At 43.1% G+C, this 15,919-nt stretch overlaps 1 protein-coding gene across 10 annotated transcripts in view; it reads left to right on the top strand.

Annotated features, from left to right (window-relative positions):
* Positions 1–15,919, top strand: part of XPO6 (exportin 6) — a 101,667-nt gene that overhangs the window by 48,704 nt on the left and 37,044 nt on the right. For 6 of the 10 annotated variants that reach the window (XM_028110181.2, XM_028110184.2, XM_028110179.2 and 3 more), the window contains 5 exons: positions 2,014–2,467; positions 2,542–2,600; positions 5,580–5,613; positions 5,766–5,892; positions 11,345–11,454. In XM_028110181.2, coding sequence (XP_027965982.1) covers positions 2,014–2,467; positions 2,542–2,600; positions 5,580–5,613; positions 5,766–5,892; positions 11,345–11,454 — 784 coding nt within the window. The remainder of the gene's footprint in view (positions 1–2,013; positions 2,468–2,541; positions 2,601–5,579; positions 5,614–5,765; positions 5,893–11,344; positions 11,455–15,919) is intronic. The other 4 variants (XM_028110186.2, XM_028110185.2, XM_028110180.2 and 1 more) reach the window with 1 other exon arrangement.

Raw genomic sequence — 15,919 nt, 5'->3', positions numbered from 1 at the left:
TGGGGCAGAATAAGCCCCTTTCTTTTGTATACATACCTCTTTATTTCAGGTAAGTTTTTTTCTTGTTATAGTTTTGAATATTTGTCTTTTGTCCTCTCTAAAATCATTTTATAGCTTTTTTGCAATCCCATTTCAGTTTACATGATTTTCTTTAGTTTAATGCTTCTCAAAAGTTAAGCAAGCATGTTGGAGGTTCCTCAGAAAGTTCAAAATAGAACTACCCCACGATCTAGCAATCGCACTACTGAGTATTTACCCAAAGAATACAAAAACATGAATTTAAAGAGATAATGCACCCCTATGTTTATAGCAGCATTATTTATAATAGCCGAGATATGGAAGCAGCCCAAGTGTCTATCAATTAATGAATAGATAAAGAAGATGTGGTATATATATGCAATGGAATATTGTCAGCCATAACAAAGAATGAAATCTGGGGCACCTGGGTGGCTCATTCATTAAACGTCTGTCTTTGGCTCAGGTCATGATCCCAGGGTCCTGGGATCGAGCCCCACGTTGGGCTCCCTGCTCCACGGGAAGCCTGCTTCTCCCTCTCCCACTCCCCCTGTTTGTGTTCCTTGTCTCACTGTGTCTCTCTCTGCCAAATAAATAAATAAAATCTTAAAAAAAAATGAAATCTTGCCATTTGCAATGACATGGATGGAACTAGAGAGTATAATGCTAAGTGAAATAAGTCAGTCAGAGAAGGACAAATACCATATGATTTCACTCCTATGTGGAATTTCAGAAGCAGAACAAGCGAGGAAAGGAAAAAGAGGCAAACCAAGAAACAGACTGTTAACTGTAGAGAACAAACTGACATTACCAGAGGGGAGGTAGGTGGGGGATGGGTGAAATAGATGATAGGGATTAAGGAATATACTCGTGATGAGTACAGGGTGATTAAAGTAAAAACTTAAAAAAAAAAAACCTAAAAAAATTAAGCAAGCATAAGAATCACTTCTTGGAGAGTGTGTAAAAACAGGTTTTTGGGCCACACTCCTCCAGGATCTTCCGCAGTACATGTGGGGTGGGGCTTGATAATTCGTATTTCTCACAATTTCCCAGATTGTGCTGATGGTGCAGGTCTACAGACCTAATCTCGAGTAGCCCAGTAGTTCTCAAAAGTTTTAGTCTCTGGACCCCTTTACTGTCTCTTTTTTAAATTGAAATATAATTGACATATAACACTGTTTCAGGTGTACAACATAATGATTTGATATGTGTTAAATGTTGCAAACTGATCGCAAGAGAAAGTTAACATCCTATTACCACACATAGTTAAATTTTTTTTTCTTAGGATGAGAACTTTTAAAAATTTACTCCCCTAGCAACTTTCAAATATACAATACGGTATTGTTAACTAACTATAGTCACAGCTGTACATGACGTCCTCCGTACTTCTTTTATCTTATAACTGGAAGTTTGTATCTTTTGACTCTCTTCACCCATTTTGTCTACCCTGCCACCCAGACCCCTTTATTCCTAAAAATTATCGAGGTCCTCAAAGAGCTTTATGGGTTATATCTCTTGATATTAATACTGGGAACATTTACATTGATTCATTTAAGATTCTTTTTTTTTTTTTTTTTAATTTATTTGAGAGAGAGCGCGAACCACGAGCAGGGGAGGGGGCAGAGGGATAAGCAGGCTCCCCTCTGATCAGGGAGCCTGACGTGGGACTCGATCCCAGGACCCTGGGATCATGACCTGAGCCGAAGGCAGATGCTTAACGGACTGAGCCACCCAGGTGCCCTACATTGATTCATTTAAAAAGAGCTGTGATGAACTCTGCATATAAACAAGTGATATGTTTTCATGAAAAATACTTTCTCCAAAGCAAACAAAAATTTACTGAGCACCAAGGAGTGTGAATGGCTTTCTTTTACATTTCTGTAGATCTCTTTAATATGGAGCTTAATGAAAGATGGCTTTTGCTTTCTCTCTGTTGTAGGTAAATTGGTTTGTGCGAGACTCAATAGTGTGTATGTTGAAAGCTCTTTGTATTTCCAGGTGACTTACTGAGTAACCTGTTGCAGAGTCCTAGTTCAGCCAAACTGTTGAATCAGCCAATCCCCATCCTTGATGCGGAGAGTGAGTATATCTGTTCCCTGGCCTTGGAGTGCCTGGCCCATCTCTTCAGTTGGATTCCTCTGTCTGCCAGCATCACCCCATCCCTCCTAACCACCATCTTCCACTTTGCGCGCTTTGGCTGTGACATCCGGGCCAGAAAGATGGCGTCTGTTAACGGCAGCAGCCAGAACTGTGTGTTGGGTCAGGAGCGCGGCCGGCTTGGGGTCCTGGCCATGTCCTGCATCAATGAACTCATGTCCAAGAACTGTGTGCCTATGGAATTCGAGGAGTACTTACTACGTATGTTCCAGCAGACTTTCTACCTCCTGCAGAAAATCACCAAGGATAACAATGCCCACACGGTGAAGAGCAGGCTGGAAGAACTCGATGAGAGGTAATGAAAACAGGTGTGGAGTCGGCCGTGTCCTGAGAAGGGGCCGTGACTGTTTGTCACCCTGTGCTTCGTAGTGTCTGTAATCCTCTTTGGTTTCAGAGTGTGGGGCTCCTGATGAGGAATGGACACGTAGGTGTGTACCAGTAAGTCTGAGCTTAGCTGGAAGGGCTAGGGTGGCTAGGGGGATGAGCCGAGCTGGGAAAGTGACTGTGAATTGTGTAGGTGTGTTGTCTTTCCCCCGCTCTGCCTCCTGTCCTCCCTTCCGCCCTCCCCCCCACCCTGCCCCGTCCTCACGATTCGCCTGCAGGTCTGAGGTGGCGCAGGAGCCGAATCTGCTGCTCGTGCGTAGCCAGGAGCGTGGGAGGAGGCCGTGGAGGTACAGGAGCTCTAACACCCCCTCTTCACTTGATGTTGCCCGCCAGTGTTTACTGCCGGACCCTTCCCAAGTGAAACCGTGCAGTGTAGAGGAATGGTGTTGCTCTGAGCTCCGCACAGAGGGCCCACTTGCATCCAGAGACAGAGATGTGAATGAGGGCACGTGTTACACGTGGCACAGACTTGGGTTTCTTTGTTACCTCCCCTTGAGTGGAACCGAGAATGACCTCGCTTTTCTTTCTGAAGTACTCCAAAAGATGACTCCGTCACGGTACCGTGAGGTGTGGTCTTCTGGATGATGTCCTTTATCTGTCCCACAGCTTTCGGTGATGCGATGCCACCGCTGCGTCCCAGCGAGCGGGGAAACTGGAAACTTACAATACCAGCATCATGTTGACGGTTCAGAAACATCCCGGCGGATAAATCGTATTGAGTTAGAAAATATTTATAGATTGCCAGGCAGCAAATGTTGTTAATGTCTTAATCCATTTTCCTTGGCTTGTTTTTTGTTCCAAAGCTAGCAGAGTTAAGGCATTTTCCTTTTCCTTAGAGTTAAGCAGCAGAATAGAAAGTCAAGTGTTTAAAGATCGTCCTAGTGCTTTTTAAATTTAGCAGTTTTATTAAGGGTTTTCTAAAGTTCAAAACGTGGATTCTTAAGATTCTTTTGGTTTGGTTCATTGTAAACAAGCTTTGTGTGAAATTTTGTTTGTATAGTCACAAAAGAGCTCATAATCCTGTATGGTGATGTGTTGGTTTTATTTTTCATTATTTTGTAATAGCTTTCTCTACAAATGCAAAGGCATCAGTATGCAAACACACAATTTTATATCCTTTCTAGCTTTCGTTAAGAAAGGCTGTATTTTCATATGTTAACAAAAAGTCCAGCTGCTCGCACCAACCATCAGGTATCCGCTGTTCTGAGTTGTACTTGTAGCACAGTGTTCGTGATGGCTCACATTTGGGCGGTAGAGGAATGTGGTCACGGCTTGTCAATGTAATGCTTTTGTTATATGTAACTTTTGTGCTTTTGGTTTTATATTTTAATCCTGTGCTTCCTCTTGCCCTGAGAAAGCTGAGAGGTGCCCGGAAGCAGAAAGGTGACCTAAACAGTACTGTGTGCTTGCTTCCTGGCTCTCGGGCCCCTGACCACTAATTCTAAACAGCTAAGTCCATTCTCAGTTGTTTAGGAGCTTCTGACCTGGGGCCTCTGCCCCTCTTCTCCCCCAGTGCCTGTTTCTAACTTTCTACTGCTCATTAGCACCTGTGCCAGAAGGTGGGCAAGGGAAAGAAAATGAGGTGAAATAAAATCTAGAGTTTCAGCTACTGAATGGCCCTTGTCTGTATGCTTCAAAAATTGGGTTGGAGATTAAGATGAAATCGAGGCAGGGCGGCATTGACCCAGGACTTCTGTTTATTTTATGGGTGGCAGGGAATTGAGTGCATCTTCCTAATGATGGCTCTGAATAACCACAGCAAAAGATCACGTGATAAGCAGAGCGACGAATGAGGAGCTCCCGCTCTTGAGTATCCATGATCCAAGGCATCAGAGAGAAGTCTCCTCATACCTGACTTTCTCTAAAAACAGTTGATTCAAATGCCTTACTGTGTTTCAAGGACTTGGTCCCATGATCCACAGAGGTGGCCATTCTCCTTATCAAGCAAATTAATGGTTTTTATTTTTGTTTTTTTAAACTGCTAAAAAGCTTACACGTACGTTTTAGCTACTAGCCGTGCAGAGGTCAGAGAAGCGGGTTGGCCGCTGGGTCATACCCAGGAACGGTATGGGACATTTGATTTATGGGCCAATTTTGCTCTTCTAAGTAGTAGCCTTTTTCTTCCCCCTTTATTATTTTGCATAATCCTTTCAAAAAAAAAAAAGCTTTTTGAGTGGTGAGTTTCAGAATTGCCTGCAGCCATTAATTAATTTTTGACTAAGGCCTGTAGTGAATCTTTATCTTTGTTTATTGGTCTCTGAAATGTGATTTATGGAGGTATGTCCATCTCATTTTCTAATCACCTTTTGGTATTGAGGGGCTTACAATGACAGTTGCTGAAATGTGAGAGTGATGATGTGCTGTGTGTTTAGTAACAGCAGTCTCTTATCCTTGCAGCTGGGACCCACACTCCTCTGGGAAATGATACTGTGAATTCACAGGAATTGGGGAGTCACTGTGCTGGGAAAGGAAAAAGCACTGGCGTGGGAGTGGATGGGGGTCCCACTCTGCCATGAGCTGGCTCAGCAACCTTGGGTGGGTCACTTTATCACCCTGGGCCTCGTCTGGCCAGTGAAGCACCAGACTCAGTTGTCCTCGGGGCCTGTCCAGCTTGGGCAGCCCTCCTCCCTTATTTTTGCAATCACTTTCAGAGTGGACTGGGGTGGACTTGTGTTTAATTAGCACTGGGAGCCAGAGGGCGGGGCAGGGGGGGAGCACGAGCATTAGGTTGCAAGCCTGCATAGACTTTACCTGGATGCCATGCCTTTGGTCTAGCTTTGTTTTGTTTTTGTTCTTAGCACATTCATTTTAATACTTTGGCCCCCTAGCAAAGACAACCAGCCTTCCGGACTTGCCACATTGAAATGATGCACATGCTCTGCCCACCGACTTCTTAGTACCTTTTCCTTTCACTTGAATTGGGTCATAATGTGAAGGAGTTAGAATCTGTGAGAGCACTAGTTTATAAGATGCCTTAATAGAGAGTGTCTGAGGATTAAAGTTGCTTTTCTGCTATGTTTCAGGTGGTAATGGAATGAAGGGTTGCCTGACCTGTAGGTAATTGTTGCAGGCCTTTATATTTTTAACTGAAAAAGTATTTTAAATCTATATAGTTCTGTACTGAAAGAAATTTGGATTGAATTTGAGTTTTCTTCTAAGGAGGTGGCTGGGATTCTGATTGTCACCCTTCGTCTTCTTGTCTTACTTAGCTACATCGAGAAGTTTACTGACTTCCTGAGGCTCTTTGTGAGTGTCCACCTGAGAAGAATCGAGTCCTACTCCCAGTTCCCCGTGGTGGAGTTTTTGACGCTTTTGTTCAAGTACACGTTTCATCAGGTAAAACACCAGAACTGCTCATCCTTTCCCCCTGAAAAAAAAGTCCACTCTGTTGCTTTCAGGGGAAAGAGCTTCTTTATTTCCCAAACATTTATATAGTACTTACTTTGTGAAGATTAACACATGTATCCTTTGTAACAACCCTTGGGGGTGGGTATTCCTAACTGTCTCCATTTTCCAGAATAAAGAAACTGAGGCACAAAGAGTCACTTGCTTAGGGTCATACAGTCAGTAAGTGGTGGGGTCAGGATTTGAACTCACAGAGTCTGTGTTCTTAACCACTGTATTGTTGGAGAAACAAAAGATGGAAGTAGTCTGAAATTCGGGCTTTTAATTCTATTCTAAAGCTGTCACTAAAACTCCCTACAAGGAGATTGTAAGTAGTGAAGCTCTCAAGAAAGAGTTAAGTTTTGGCAGATCTGATTTTAGCTCCCATTTTTTGATACTGTTTGAGCTTGTCTTGTATATCAGGGGCTAGGCTATAACCCTCACAAGCAAAGTCCGTGCCTTCATTGAGTTTACATTTTGTGACCCACCGTCTTTTATTTATATATATATGTATATTTTAAAAGCTTTATGAAGTAAAATTTACATCTTACGAAATTCACCCATCGTAATTGTACAATTCAGAGATGTTCAGTCGGTTTATAGACTTGTGCAACCATCATCGCAGTTGGGTTTCAGACATTTCTATCATATCCTATCCTGCGTGCGCACGTGTGTGTGTGATTTATTTTTTAATTCCAGTATAATTAATGCAGTGTTACATTAGTTTCAAGTGTATAGTGTAGTGATTCAACAGTTCTGTACGTTACTCAGAGCTCATCCTTTTGTGAGTGTCTTTAGAATAAGGTTTTTATTGAAGTATCACAGAGAAGTGCACAGATCATACATGGACAGCTTGGTGAATTTTCTCAAAATGAACAAACCCATGTCACCGCCACCTTAATCAAGAAATAGAACATTCCTGCCAGCACCACCTGTATCCCTTCCCAATTCCTTCCCCTTCACTTCTCCCCATGTGGAACCCAGCCGTGCCTTTAACAGCCCAGATTAGTTTTGCCTCTCTGAGAACTTTTCTAAATGGAAGTCTCAGTATGTATTTGTTCTGTCTGGCTTTTGCATTCAGCGTCCGTTGGTGAGGTTCATCTGTGTTGTGTGTGGCAGTAGTTTGCCCTCATTGCTTTATAGTAAGTCATTATCTGCAAAGCCATTCCATGGCTGATTTGGGCTGCTTTTGGGTTTTTGGTGATCATGAATGGTGTTGCAGTGGATGTTCTCTTGCGTGCTTTTGGGTGTCCCTGTGTAGCTCTTTCTGTTGGTGTATCCTGGTGATGACATTACTGGGTCAGTGAGGGCATGTGATTTTATAAGTAGACCGTTTTGGTAGTTTAAACCACTAATGTAGCTGGAAGAGAGACAGGGGCCTAGGCCGGGAGGGGAGTGTGTATGTGGTCAAGGGTATGGTGGTGAGCTTGGTTTTCTCAGGGCACATAAAAGTAAGCGCCCCCAGTGTGTAAGGGTGACCTGTTCCTGGGAGCAGCGGGGAGGGTGCCAGGTGGAGGAGGACTAGGGTTGAGGAAGTGTCAAGATGTCTGGTAGAGGGGTGAGTGGGCACGGAGCTAGAAGGGCAGCACGCTGAGCTCACCAGACCTAAGAAGGAATGGAAGAGGTGATGAGATGTGGGAGGGTGAGGAGGTAGGACAGAAGCATTTGAGGTGGGAACGTTTTGAGATGGATTCAGAGAAATGGATCCAGAGGGGACCAGGAAGAAAGGGTTCGGTAGACACCTTAGAGTAAGTGTAGCAGAAATGAAAGAGATGAGCCAGTGCTGAGGTCAGAAAGAAGGGGTTTATTTGGGGAAATGGAATGAAAATGTTTTGCCGTTTTGCTTTGTGTAGGAAGTTTTCTGTCTGCCCTTTATATGTGGTATAGAAGAAAGCTAAATAGAAGTTTTTTTTTTTTTTTTAAAGATTTTATTTATTTATTTGACAGAGGAGTTGGTCGGGGAGAGAGCACATGAGCAGGGGGAGGAGCAGAGGGAGAAGGAGAAGGAGGCTCCCTGCTGAGCAGGGAGCCCAATGTGGGGCTCATTCCCAGGACCCTGAGATCATGACCTGAGCCGAAGGCAGACGCTTAACCGACTGAGCCACCCAGGTGCCCCCTAAATAGAAGTTTTAAAGTATGCAGGTCTTATGCCCTACTTCTTTGGACCTGGACCCAGTTCTATGTTTGAGCTCTGGTTATTTCTATGAGGCCTATGTCCTTGGACCAGTCATCTTAATTTCCTTAGATTTAGTCTCCTCACCTAAGGAGATGGACTGTGGTGGGCACCTTCATAGTCTGGCCCAGTGTTCATCATCTGTGGTCCCCTCTTTAGAATCCTATGTGTTCGTTTTCCGTTGAACTCATAGTGGTGGTTTTATATATTTATATGTGTTATATACTGGGAAAAGAAATGGCTATGGTCATGAAGCCAAAAGCAAGCTTCTTTCTCCCTCCATTAGCTGAGGTCACTGTCAGCCGAGCTCCCTTGTACTCTCTTGGCCTCCTGTATGAGGACCTTCCTTTCTGGGCACAGGCTCTCAGACTGTGGGAGTCGGTGTCCTTTGGGAGTTTGGGGTCCAGGCAGAAGCAGATTTGAGCATCAGGCAGAGGAGCAGGAAGCTGGAAGGTGCTCTGTGCAGTTACTGTAGGCTGGGCCGCCCTTCGCTGGAGAGGCAGGGTGGAAAAAAGATGGCAGGGTGCACTCCAGGATCAGGAGCTGATGGGAGTAGGGGAGTTCTTTGGGGGTAATATTTAAGAATAAGAAATGAAGTGCTCTCAAGAGGTAGTTTTAAGTTCTCATCTATTCATTAACAGTGTGATCTAACTTTATCATAATTTAATTATCTGTGAAGTGGGAAAACGTACTTTCCTCTTATCTAGAGGGTTATGAGTGTACCCAAGTGTTTCTGCCTTTTGTTTCTAAAATTCAGAGGGGTGCCTGGCTGGCTCAGCGGTAGAGCATCCGACGCTTAATCTCAGGGTCATGAGTTTGGGGAGCCCCATGTTGGGTATAGAGATGACTTAAAAAATTTCATAAGAAATTTTAGTACTGGTCACGATATATTGAAAGAATAGTAATGAGACAAAGATGGTGTTAGTATCTTTCTGTAACTCTTGCCGCTCTCTTCGTTTCTTTTCCTACATTTTTTTTTCGCCAAAGTATCCTGTCGCAGTGCCTCCAGCCCCTGGAGCTCAGCAGGTGTTTGCCTCCACCATTGCTCTCCCTTCTGGGGTGTGCCTAGAAGTATCTGATTTCTGTCTTCCTGTCCTTCTTTTACCACATTGTCACCAGGTCCTTCTTGGTCTTGCATTTTCAACCCCCTCCCCCCACCTCTCTTTCTTACAACAGTGCCTGGGGTAGTGTGGCCCAGGGGAGAGGGCTCTGGACCAGGAGGCTTAAGTCCCACATTCTAGTTCTCTTTCTGTTCCTTATCTTGTCACCTTGGGCAAGTGACTTTGCTTCTGAGTCTTGGTTTCTCTATCTGTAAAATGGGAAGAAGAAAAGCACCTGTCCACTTTCCAGGGCTGTTGTGAAGATCAAATAGACCAATGCAAATAACCACTGTAAAGTGCTTGGAGAAGGGTGGTATCATGAATTTCTTGAAGAAACTTGTCAGGCTCTTTAGTGATTGATCAGCCCTGGAGTGTGAAAAATAAATCTGAGTACAGGTACATTTTTAAAATGGGTCTGTGAGGGTTCTGAAACATTGGATGACTCCAAAAGTGCAGCCAGCCTGTCATCTTTATGAGCTTAACGATCTGTACCCACAGCAGTTGTCATAGGTGAGATTATGGGCAGCGCACAAGGCCTCACAGTGGGGCCTGCAGGTGGGGATGTGTTTCAGGTCCTACGGAGGGTGTACCTGCCCACCTTATTTTCCAGTCTTGAGCCACGTGGTAAATCCTCAATTCAGAGGCATGGGGAGGACATGTACAATTGTAAGGTACTTAGACATAACCATAAACCCTGGGTTTGTGTGGTGACTTTTCCCAAAAGCACTTCCACAAGTATCTGATCAGTTATGTTCTGTGGAGGGGAAGGTGGGTGTGTTCAGATCTAGGAGGGACAACTGAATGATCAACCTGCAGGAAGCTCAGCAAGCCACAGCCAGGAAAGATTCCATCTCCTGTCTACAAGCTACCCATATTGTCTCCACGTGGCTTATTGTTTTCTCTCCTTATTCTTTGGGCTCATTTCATGTCGTGGACATCCTGGGTTTTGCAAAGGATGAAGTGGAGACAGGAAACGGTCATTCTGTTTTCTGAGGATGGCCCTGTCGGTGATCCTTATTGAGCTATGCATTCCAGTTCCAGGGCGACCCTGTGGGTTGTGAGGTTGGACTCTGCCCGCATCTGCCCCAGAAAAAGTTAGGTTTTCTGTCTCAGACTCAGCATGGGTACAGAACTTCCATCTCATGCTACCACTCAATATGCAAATCCCACATACACCCTTGTAAGCCTCTGGATTTCCTTGTAGATCTGAAATGGAAGGAAACTGATCATAGAAGACGATGGTATTATTTCTTTTCCTGTCTGATCCTGCCACCAAACATGGGGCTCAGTGAAGTAGTCCACAAATAAAATCAAAGAGCTCTTGGAGGTAGCAGGAATTTGAGTGGATATAGAAGGGATTGGGGGCTGCAGGTTGAAATCGAATATGTGTGAGAAGGACTAGATTTTGGAGAACATAGTGCCAAGATTCTGCATGAAGTAGAATCTGAAGGCTCTTGAGAAATTGGAGCACTAGGACCCTACAAAGACTCGCTCTTCTCTGCTCACTTTGTCTTTATCAACACCTGGTTAGAGATTGCTATTAGCCTGTTGGACACCCCTTCTTCTGCAGAGGAGATAATGCCTGAGGGTCAGAATGAAGCTCGTTTTCAGTCTCTTTGTACGAAGACTGCAAATGTTACTTTCCTAACCTTCAGATGTGTAAACTTGGCACCTTCGGAGCCACTGGGTTTTTGGTTTTGTAAGGGTGTGTAGTGGAAAGAGCATTGGCTGGGGGTAAAGGGACCTGCTCCTACCCCTGACCTTGAATAAATCATGTCTCTGGATCTCAGTTTCTTTTTCTCTAAAACAGATTTGAATTGGATGATCTGTGAGGGCCCCCCCCCAATCAATCTTAGATTTAAAGATTGGCATCTGCTCGGCTTATTTTGTAATTCAGTTTGTCCTGCATAGTATCTCCCTAATGATGTGTTCGCGGCACTCTTGTCTTGTTAGGATCACCAGGGCCCAGTCGTGAAGACCATCTAAAAGATACCAGTTGTGGTTACCAGGAAGCGGAGGGAATCTAGGCTTTTGGTTGCACCATTCTGGTGGAAATCAACACTGGTGGGTATGTTTCTAAGGAGGAGTCGCATTAAGTAATTTCATTGTCTGGATTTCTTTTGCATCATAGCCTACTCATGAAGGTTACTTCTCTTGTTTGGATATCTGGACGCTCTTTTTGGACTATCTGACAAGTAAAATTAAAAGCCGTCTGGGAGACAAGGAAGCAGTTCTCAACAGGTAAACCCCAGAAACATTGATAACTAGAAATAGACAGTTTTGCCAGTTTTTCTTGTGGCCCAAAGGGATAGCCATGCAGCCAGACCTCTTCAGTGAGACTGGGTCACGTAAACTGGTTAGGTAGTTATGTCATTACACATTTTCGTATTCTTTTTTCGTATTCTTGTTTTCTTAAAACATTTTTTTCTGATTAAAAATGTAATTTGTATTGTTAATGTTTTAGGTGTGACAATGTTTTCATGGGTTTGTTTTTAAGTGGCCCTTATTTTAGAGATGAAAAACTGAAGTATTGGATGAAGTGATATGACATCTGGGATTTGCTTTAAAGTAATGCACTGGGGATAGAGGGAAATGGCCATGTGTTGATAATTGATGTTGACCTTTATTGATGCTAACTTGGGGTTCGTTATATTTGTGGTCTTTTTGTATGTGTTTGAAAATTTCCTAAACAAAGTAATAAAGGCTTGTGGAAAATAAGTATTTTAAAAACTAGGAAAAGATAGAAAAATATAAAGAAAAGTTATCCATAATCCCATAGTCCAGCAAAAATTACTTGTGTACTTTTTATTGTATTTTTTTTTTTTAAGATTTTATTTATTTGACAGAGAGAGAGATAGCGAGAGCAAGAACACAAGCAGGGGGAGTGGGAGAGGGAGAAGCAGGCTTCCCGCTGAGCAGGGAGCCCAATGTGGGGCTCGATCCCAGGACCCTGGGACCGTGACCTGAGCCGAAGGCAGACGCTTAATGACTGAGCCACCCAGGTGTCCCCTTTTTATTGTATTTTTAAAAAACAGTAAATGGGGAAATGTTTTTTTCCCCGTGTGTTTCTCAAGGTCATTTTTCTTATAGGCAGAAAGTATATTTCCTGTACACTATAGTTATTTCAGAAATGAAATAATGAGCTAATGCTTGGCACATTATGAATGCTTACTCAGTAAATGGCATCAGTGGTTGGTGGTGGAGATAGTGAACACCCCTTCCCCAGAAATGTGCCAAATGGAGGTGGTGAGGCGAATCCCCGCCTGGGAAGAGGGTGGACTGACCTTCTCAAACCCTTTGTATTCCTGAGGTTTTATGAGTTTTTCAAATTTGAAACGGAATATTTACATTCCAAGTTGAAACATTTGCACTTTTGTTCCCAAAACATTATTTTTGTGATTGCAAAATAGCTTCCATGTTGCTATGGTGTCAGGTCAGATGTGCTTTATGGGTAGTATATTCGTGTAACTGAAACTTCATTACACAACCGTAGGTCCTGTTTTTGGTGAATTTGCCAACTATAAGTAATTGTGTTTTTGAATGAGCTTCTTCAAAGAAAAGGTATTTCCGCCTTATTCTCTATTTTGTATGCTGAACAGTTGTATTCTTTGGTTCTGGGACTGTGCCTGATTTTGCTATATTTAGTGGTAGATATTCTTTCACATCTCTCAGGTTTATTGGAAGAATAAACTGAGGAAATGATTAATATGTAAATGCTTTTTAAAGCACAGTACAAATGTGTTTTAGGTATGGAGAATCTGGTTTCATTGAGAAAATATGTGCTGGCAGATTATTAGTATTAAATATACACTTGTGCATATTATTGTACCAACAGAAAGAACGGTAGTATAGAATTTAAATTCCTTTTCTGCTTCATGGGAACAGTGTTACTTTTGGTCAAGTTATATGCTGATTACATTTCCTGTTGCAAAATGCGCATACTGACATCTCTTGCAGGATGGTTAGGATTCAAGGAAATCATATGTATAAAGTGCCTGAGTAGTTAGCCTGTTTTTGGCCCTCAGTCATTGGTCACAGTGATGACCACAACTGTGATAATAAGTAACAGGAGACATTGCTGCCCTTTGACCGTGCCCATGACCGTGTAGTTAAGTGATAGGGCCCTCCACCTGTACGTGTTGACCCGCCTGTCACAGTTGTTTGGCGTGGTGGCTGTGACCGCTTTAAACACTAGGAATTTTTCTCATTGATCATTTGATCATCATCCTAAACGAGGCTTTCTAATTTTTTTTTTTTAAAGATTTTATTTATTATTTGACAGAGAGGGAACACAAGCGGGGCGGGGGGGTTACGGTGGGAGAGGGAGAAGAGGCTTCCTGCCGAGCAGGGAGCCCGATGCGGGGCTCGATCCCAGTACCCTGGGATCATGACCCAAGCCGAAGGCAGATGCTTAATGACTGAGCCACCCAGGCGCCCTGAAGCTTTCTAATTTTTTATGACTTTTTAAAAAAAAAACATACAGTTAGAATGCTTTTATGCCCTTGAAAAAACAAACAAACCCTAAACCTTCAAAGCTGGTCTATGTTTTTTTTTTTTTTGTCATTGAATAGTAACCATCACCTGGGGAACTGTTTGTTGATCAGACACTGCCTAGTGGTCTAGGGTCGCAGGCTACAAAGAAGGTGTATAAGGTAGTCCCCTGAGGGGCACAAAGAAAATAGTTGAATTTTAATGTCTCTGTTTTTCCTGTCACCTCTTACACTGTATGTTTATGCAGGTGTGCGCTCACGTCCTTAAATAAAAGTTTTTAAAATGTGGTGACCACTGTTCTAGGTTCTAAGAGACCCTGGTGTGTCAGACATGTGCTGTTTTGCAGAAGGGCTGATAAAGAGCTCTGGCTACTGGTAATGACCCACTCATTTTAATAAAGCACATAAATGTGATCAAATGTTTTTCAGCTGATAAAATTCATCTGAAAGAAGTTGAGGTGCTTTTGGAATCACATTGGTGGCTTGAGCCAGAATTTCAGAAGCAACTGATCTTGCAGGAACTAGTCAAGAATGTTTTCTTGGTGTCTTAAATGGGAAACGTAGGTGTGGTTAAGTTACAGAGACAGCACTCAGTTCCTGTCCCTTGTGGTTTACAGGTTTTGCATCATTCATCACAACAAAGTGGTGTAGGCATTGTAGGCTATAAATTTAGAAGCACAAATGTGCATGGATTTATTTTTGGACCTAGGAGCTTGGAAATTGGAGCTCTGCATGTTCCTTACTCAGTGAGAATGCTCAAGTGTTTCTTGATCAGAGCTGGTGGGGACTTGCGTCCCACTGTCAAAGGAATGTGTTCTGTAACATAGCCAGCTGAGCAAAGCTGCTGCTGGAGTTTCGTTGTCCAGATTGGCCATTTTCAGGTGGTGGTTTGGGAAGACCTGAAGTTCAGTCTCCTTTTCCTCTGCTGTACTCTGGGGAGGGTTGGGTCTACTCACAAGCTGTTGAGAAAAGGAAGTGAACCAGTGCGTGTTCAGTACCTTGGCTGACAGTAGTGAATAAGTACTGATTCTCTTCTGTTCTCTCTCCCTCACTCCCTTCTCTTTGTGCTTGTCACTGTGAAAGCAGCCACCTCTGTAGAAACTTATTTTTACAGGAAGATGAGGAAACCTGAAGGGAGTTAAGCAACCTAAAGTTATTGAGTCATGTCCTGTGAGCCCCTTTGTTGTGAGAGTACTGGCAAGTACTGGCCACAAACCAGCCAGGGATTCTGAGTGACGCTGGGTTGGACTGTAAACAAATGTGGGTGAGCGTGAGAAAACCTGCTCCCCTTTCTTTTCCGGTTGGGTTTTTCTGCTTAACAAAAAGGAAGTGCCTTTGTGGCACGTGGCATTTTGATACAGTTAATAAAAGGTGATACCTAGGTTTGTGTCAGGGCTCTAGTAGTTTTCTAGGTCCTGTGAGGAGAAATTCATGCTGTTGATGGACTTAGAGATCAAGTGATTGGGGTCTCAGTTATTTCATTGAGTTGAGAAAGCGGTCTAGGGTCCTGCTCCAGTCCTTTGTAGTTGCCTGACTTGGACTTTTGTCTTTTTCTTGCCTGTGCATTTATTCATTTTTTTTGTTCATTTGTACTTTTCACTCATTGTTTGTCTACTGAACACCTACTATGTAGTTGCTTCCATGTACATTTTTATTTAACCCAGCCCTTAGGGTGCCTTGGAATCACATTTGTGGCTCGAGCCACACAGGTCTACAGGTTTATCTCCATTGCATGTTTAAGCATGTAATGCTACAAATTTCCCTCTGAGTACTGCTTTAGCTGTGTCTATCAGATTGTCCTATGTTCTCTTTTCCTATTTGCTGAAGAGATTTTCTAATTTCTCTTTGTTTTTTAACTTCCAAATATTTGGAGATTTCCCACCTATCTTGTTGTGACTATTTTCTAGTTACTGTGATCTGCAAACATAGTTTGTGTGATTTCAGTTCTTTTCAATTTGCTGAGGTTTGTTTTATGACTTAGTCTTCTTGGTGATTGTTCTGCTGTTGTTGGATGGGGTGTTCTATAGATATCGGTTAGGTCAGGTTGGCGGTGGCATTCTGTGTGTCCTCTGTCATGTTCTGTCCGTGGGACAGAGGCGAGCTCTTTGTGTATATTTGTGGGTCTCCTTTCAGCCCTATCATTTTTGCTTCATTTATTTTGAGACTCTTTTGTTAGTTTCACACAAATTTAGTTTCCCTTTTCAATGTATTTATTG

The sequence above is a fragment of the Eumetopias jubatus genome, unplaced genomic scaffold (assembly GCF_037043125.1).
Source record: "Eumetopias jubatus isolate StellerSeaLion01/CBP00866 unplaced genomic scaffold, mEumJub1_p1.0 scaffold_12, whole genome shotgun sequence".
NCBI lineage: Eukaryota > Metazoa > Chordata > Mammalia > Carnivora > Otariidae > Eumetopias > Eumetopias jubatus.
Note: the sequence above shows the minus strand (reverse complement) of the source record. Positions and strands in the feature narration are given on the sequence as shown.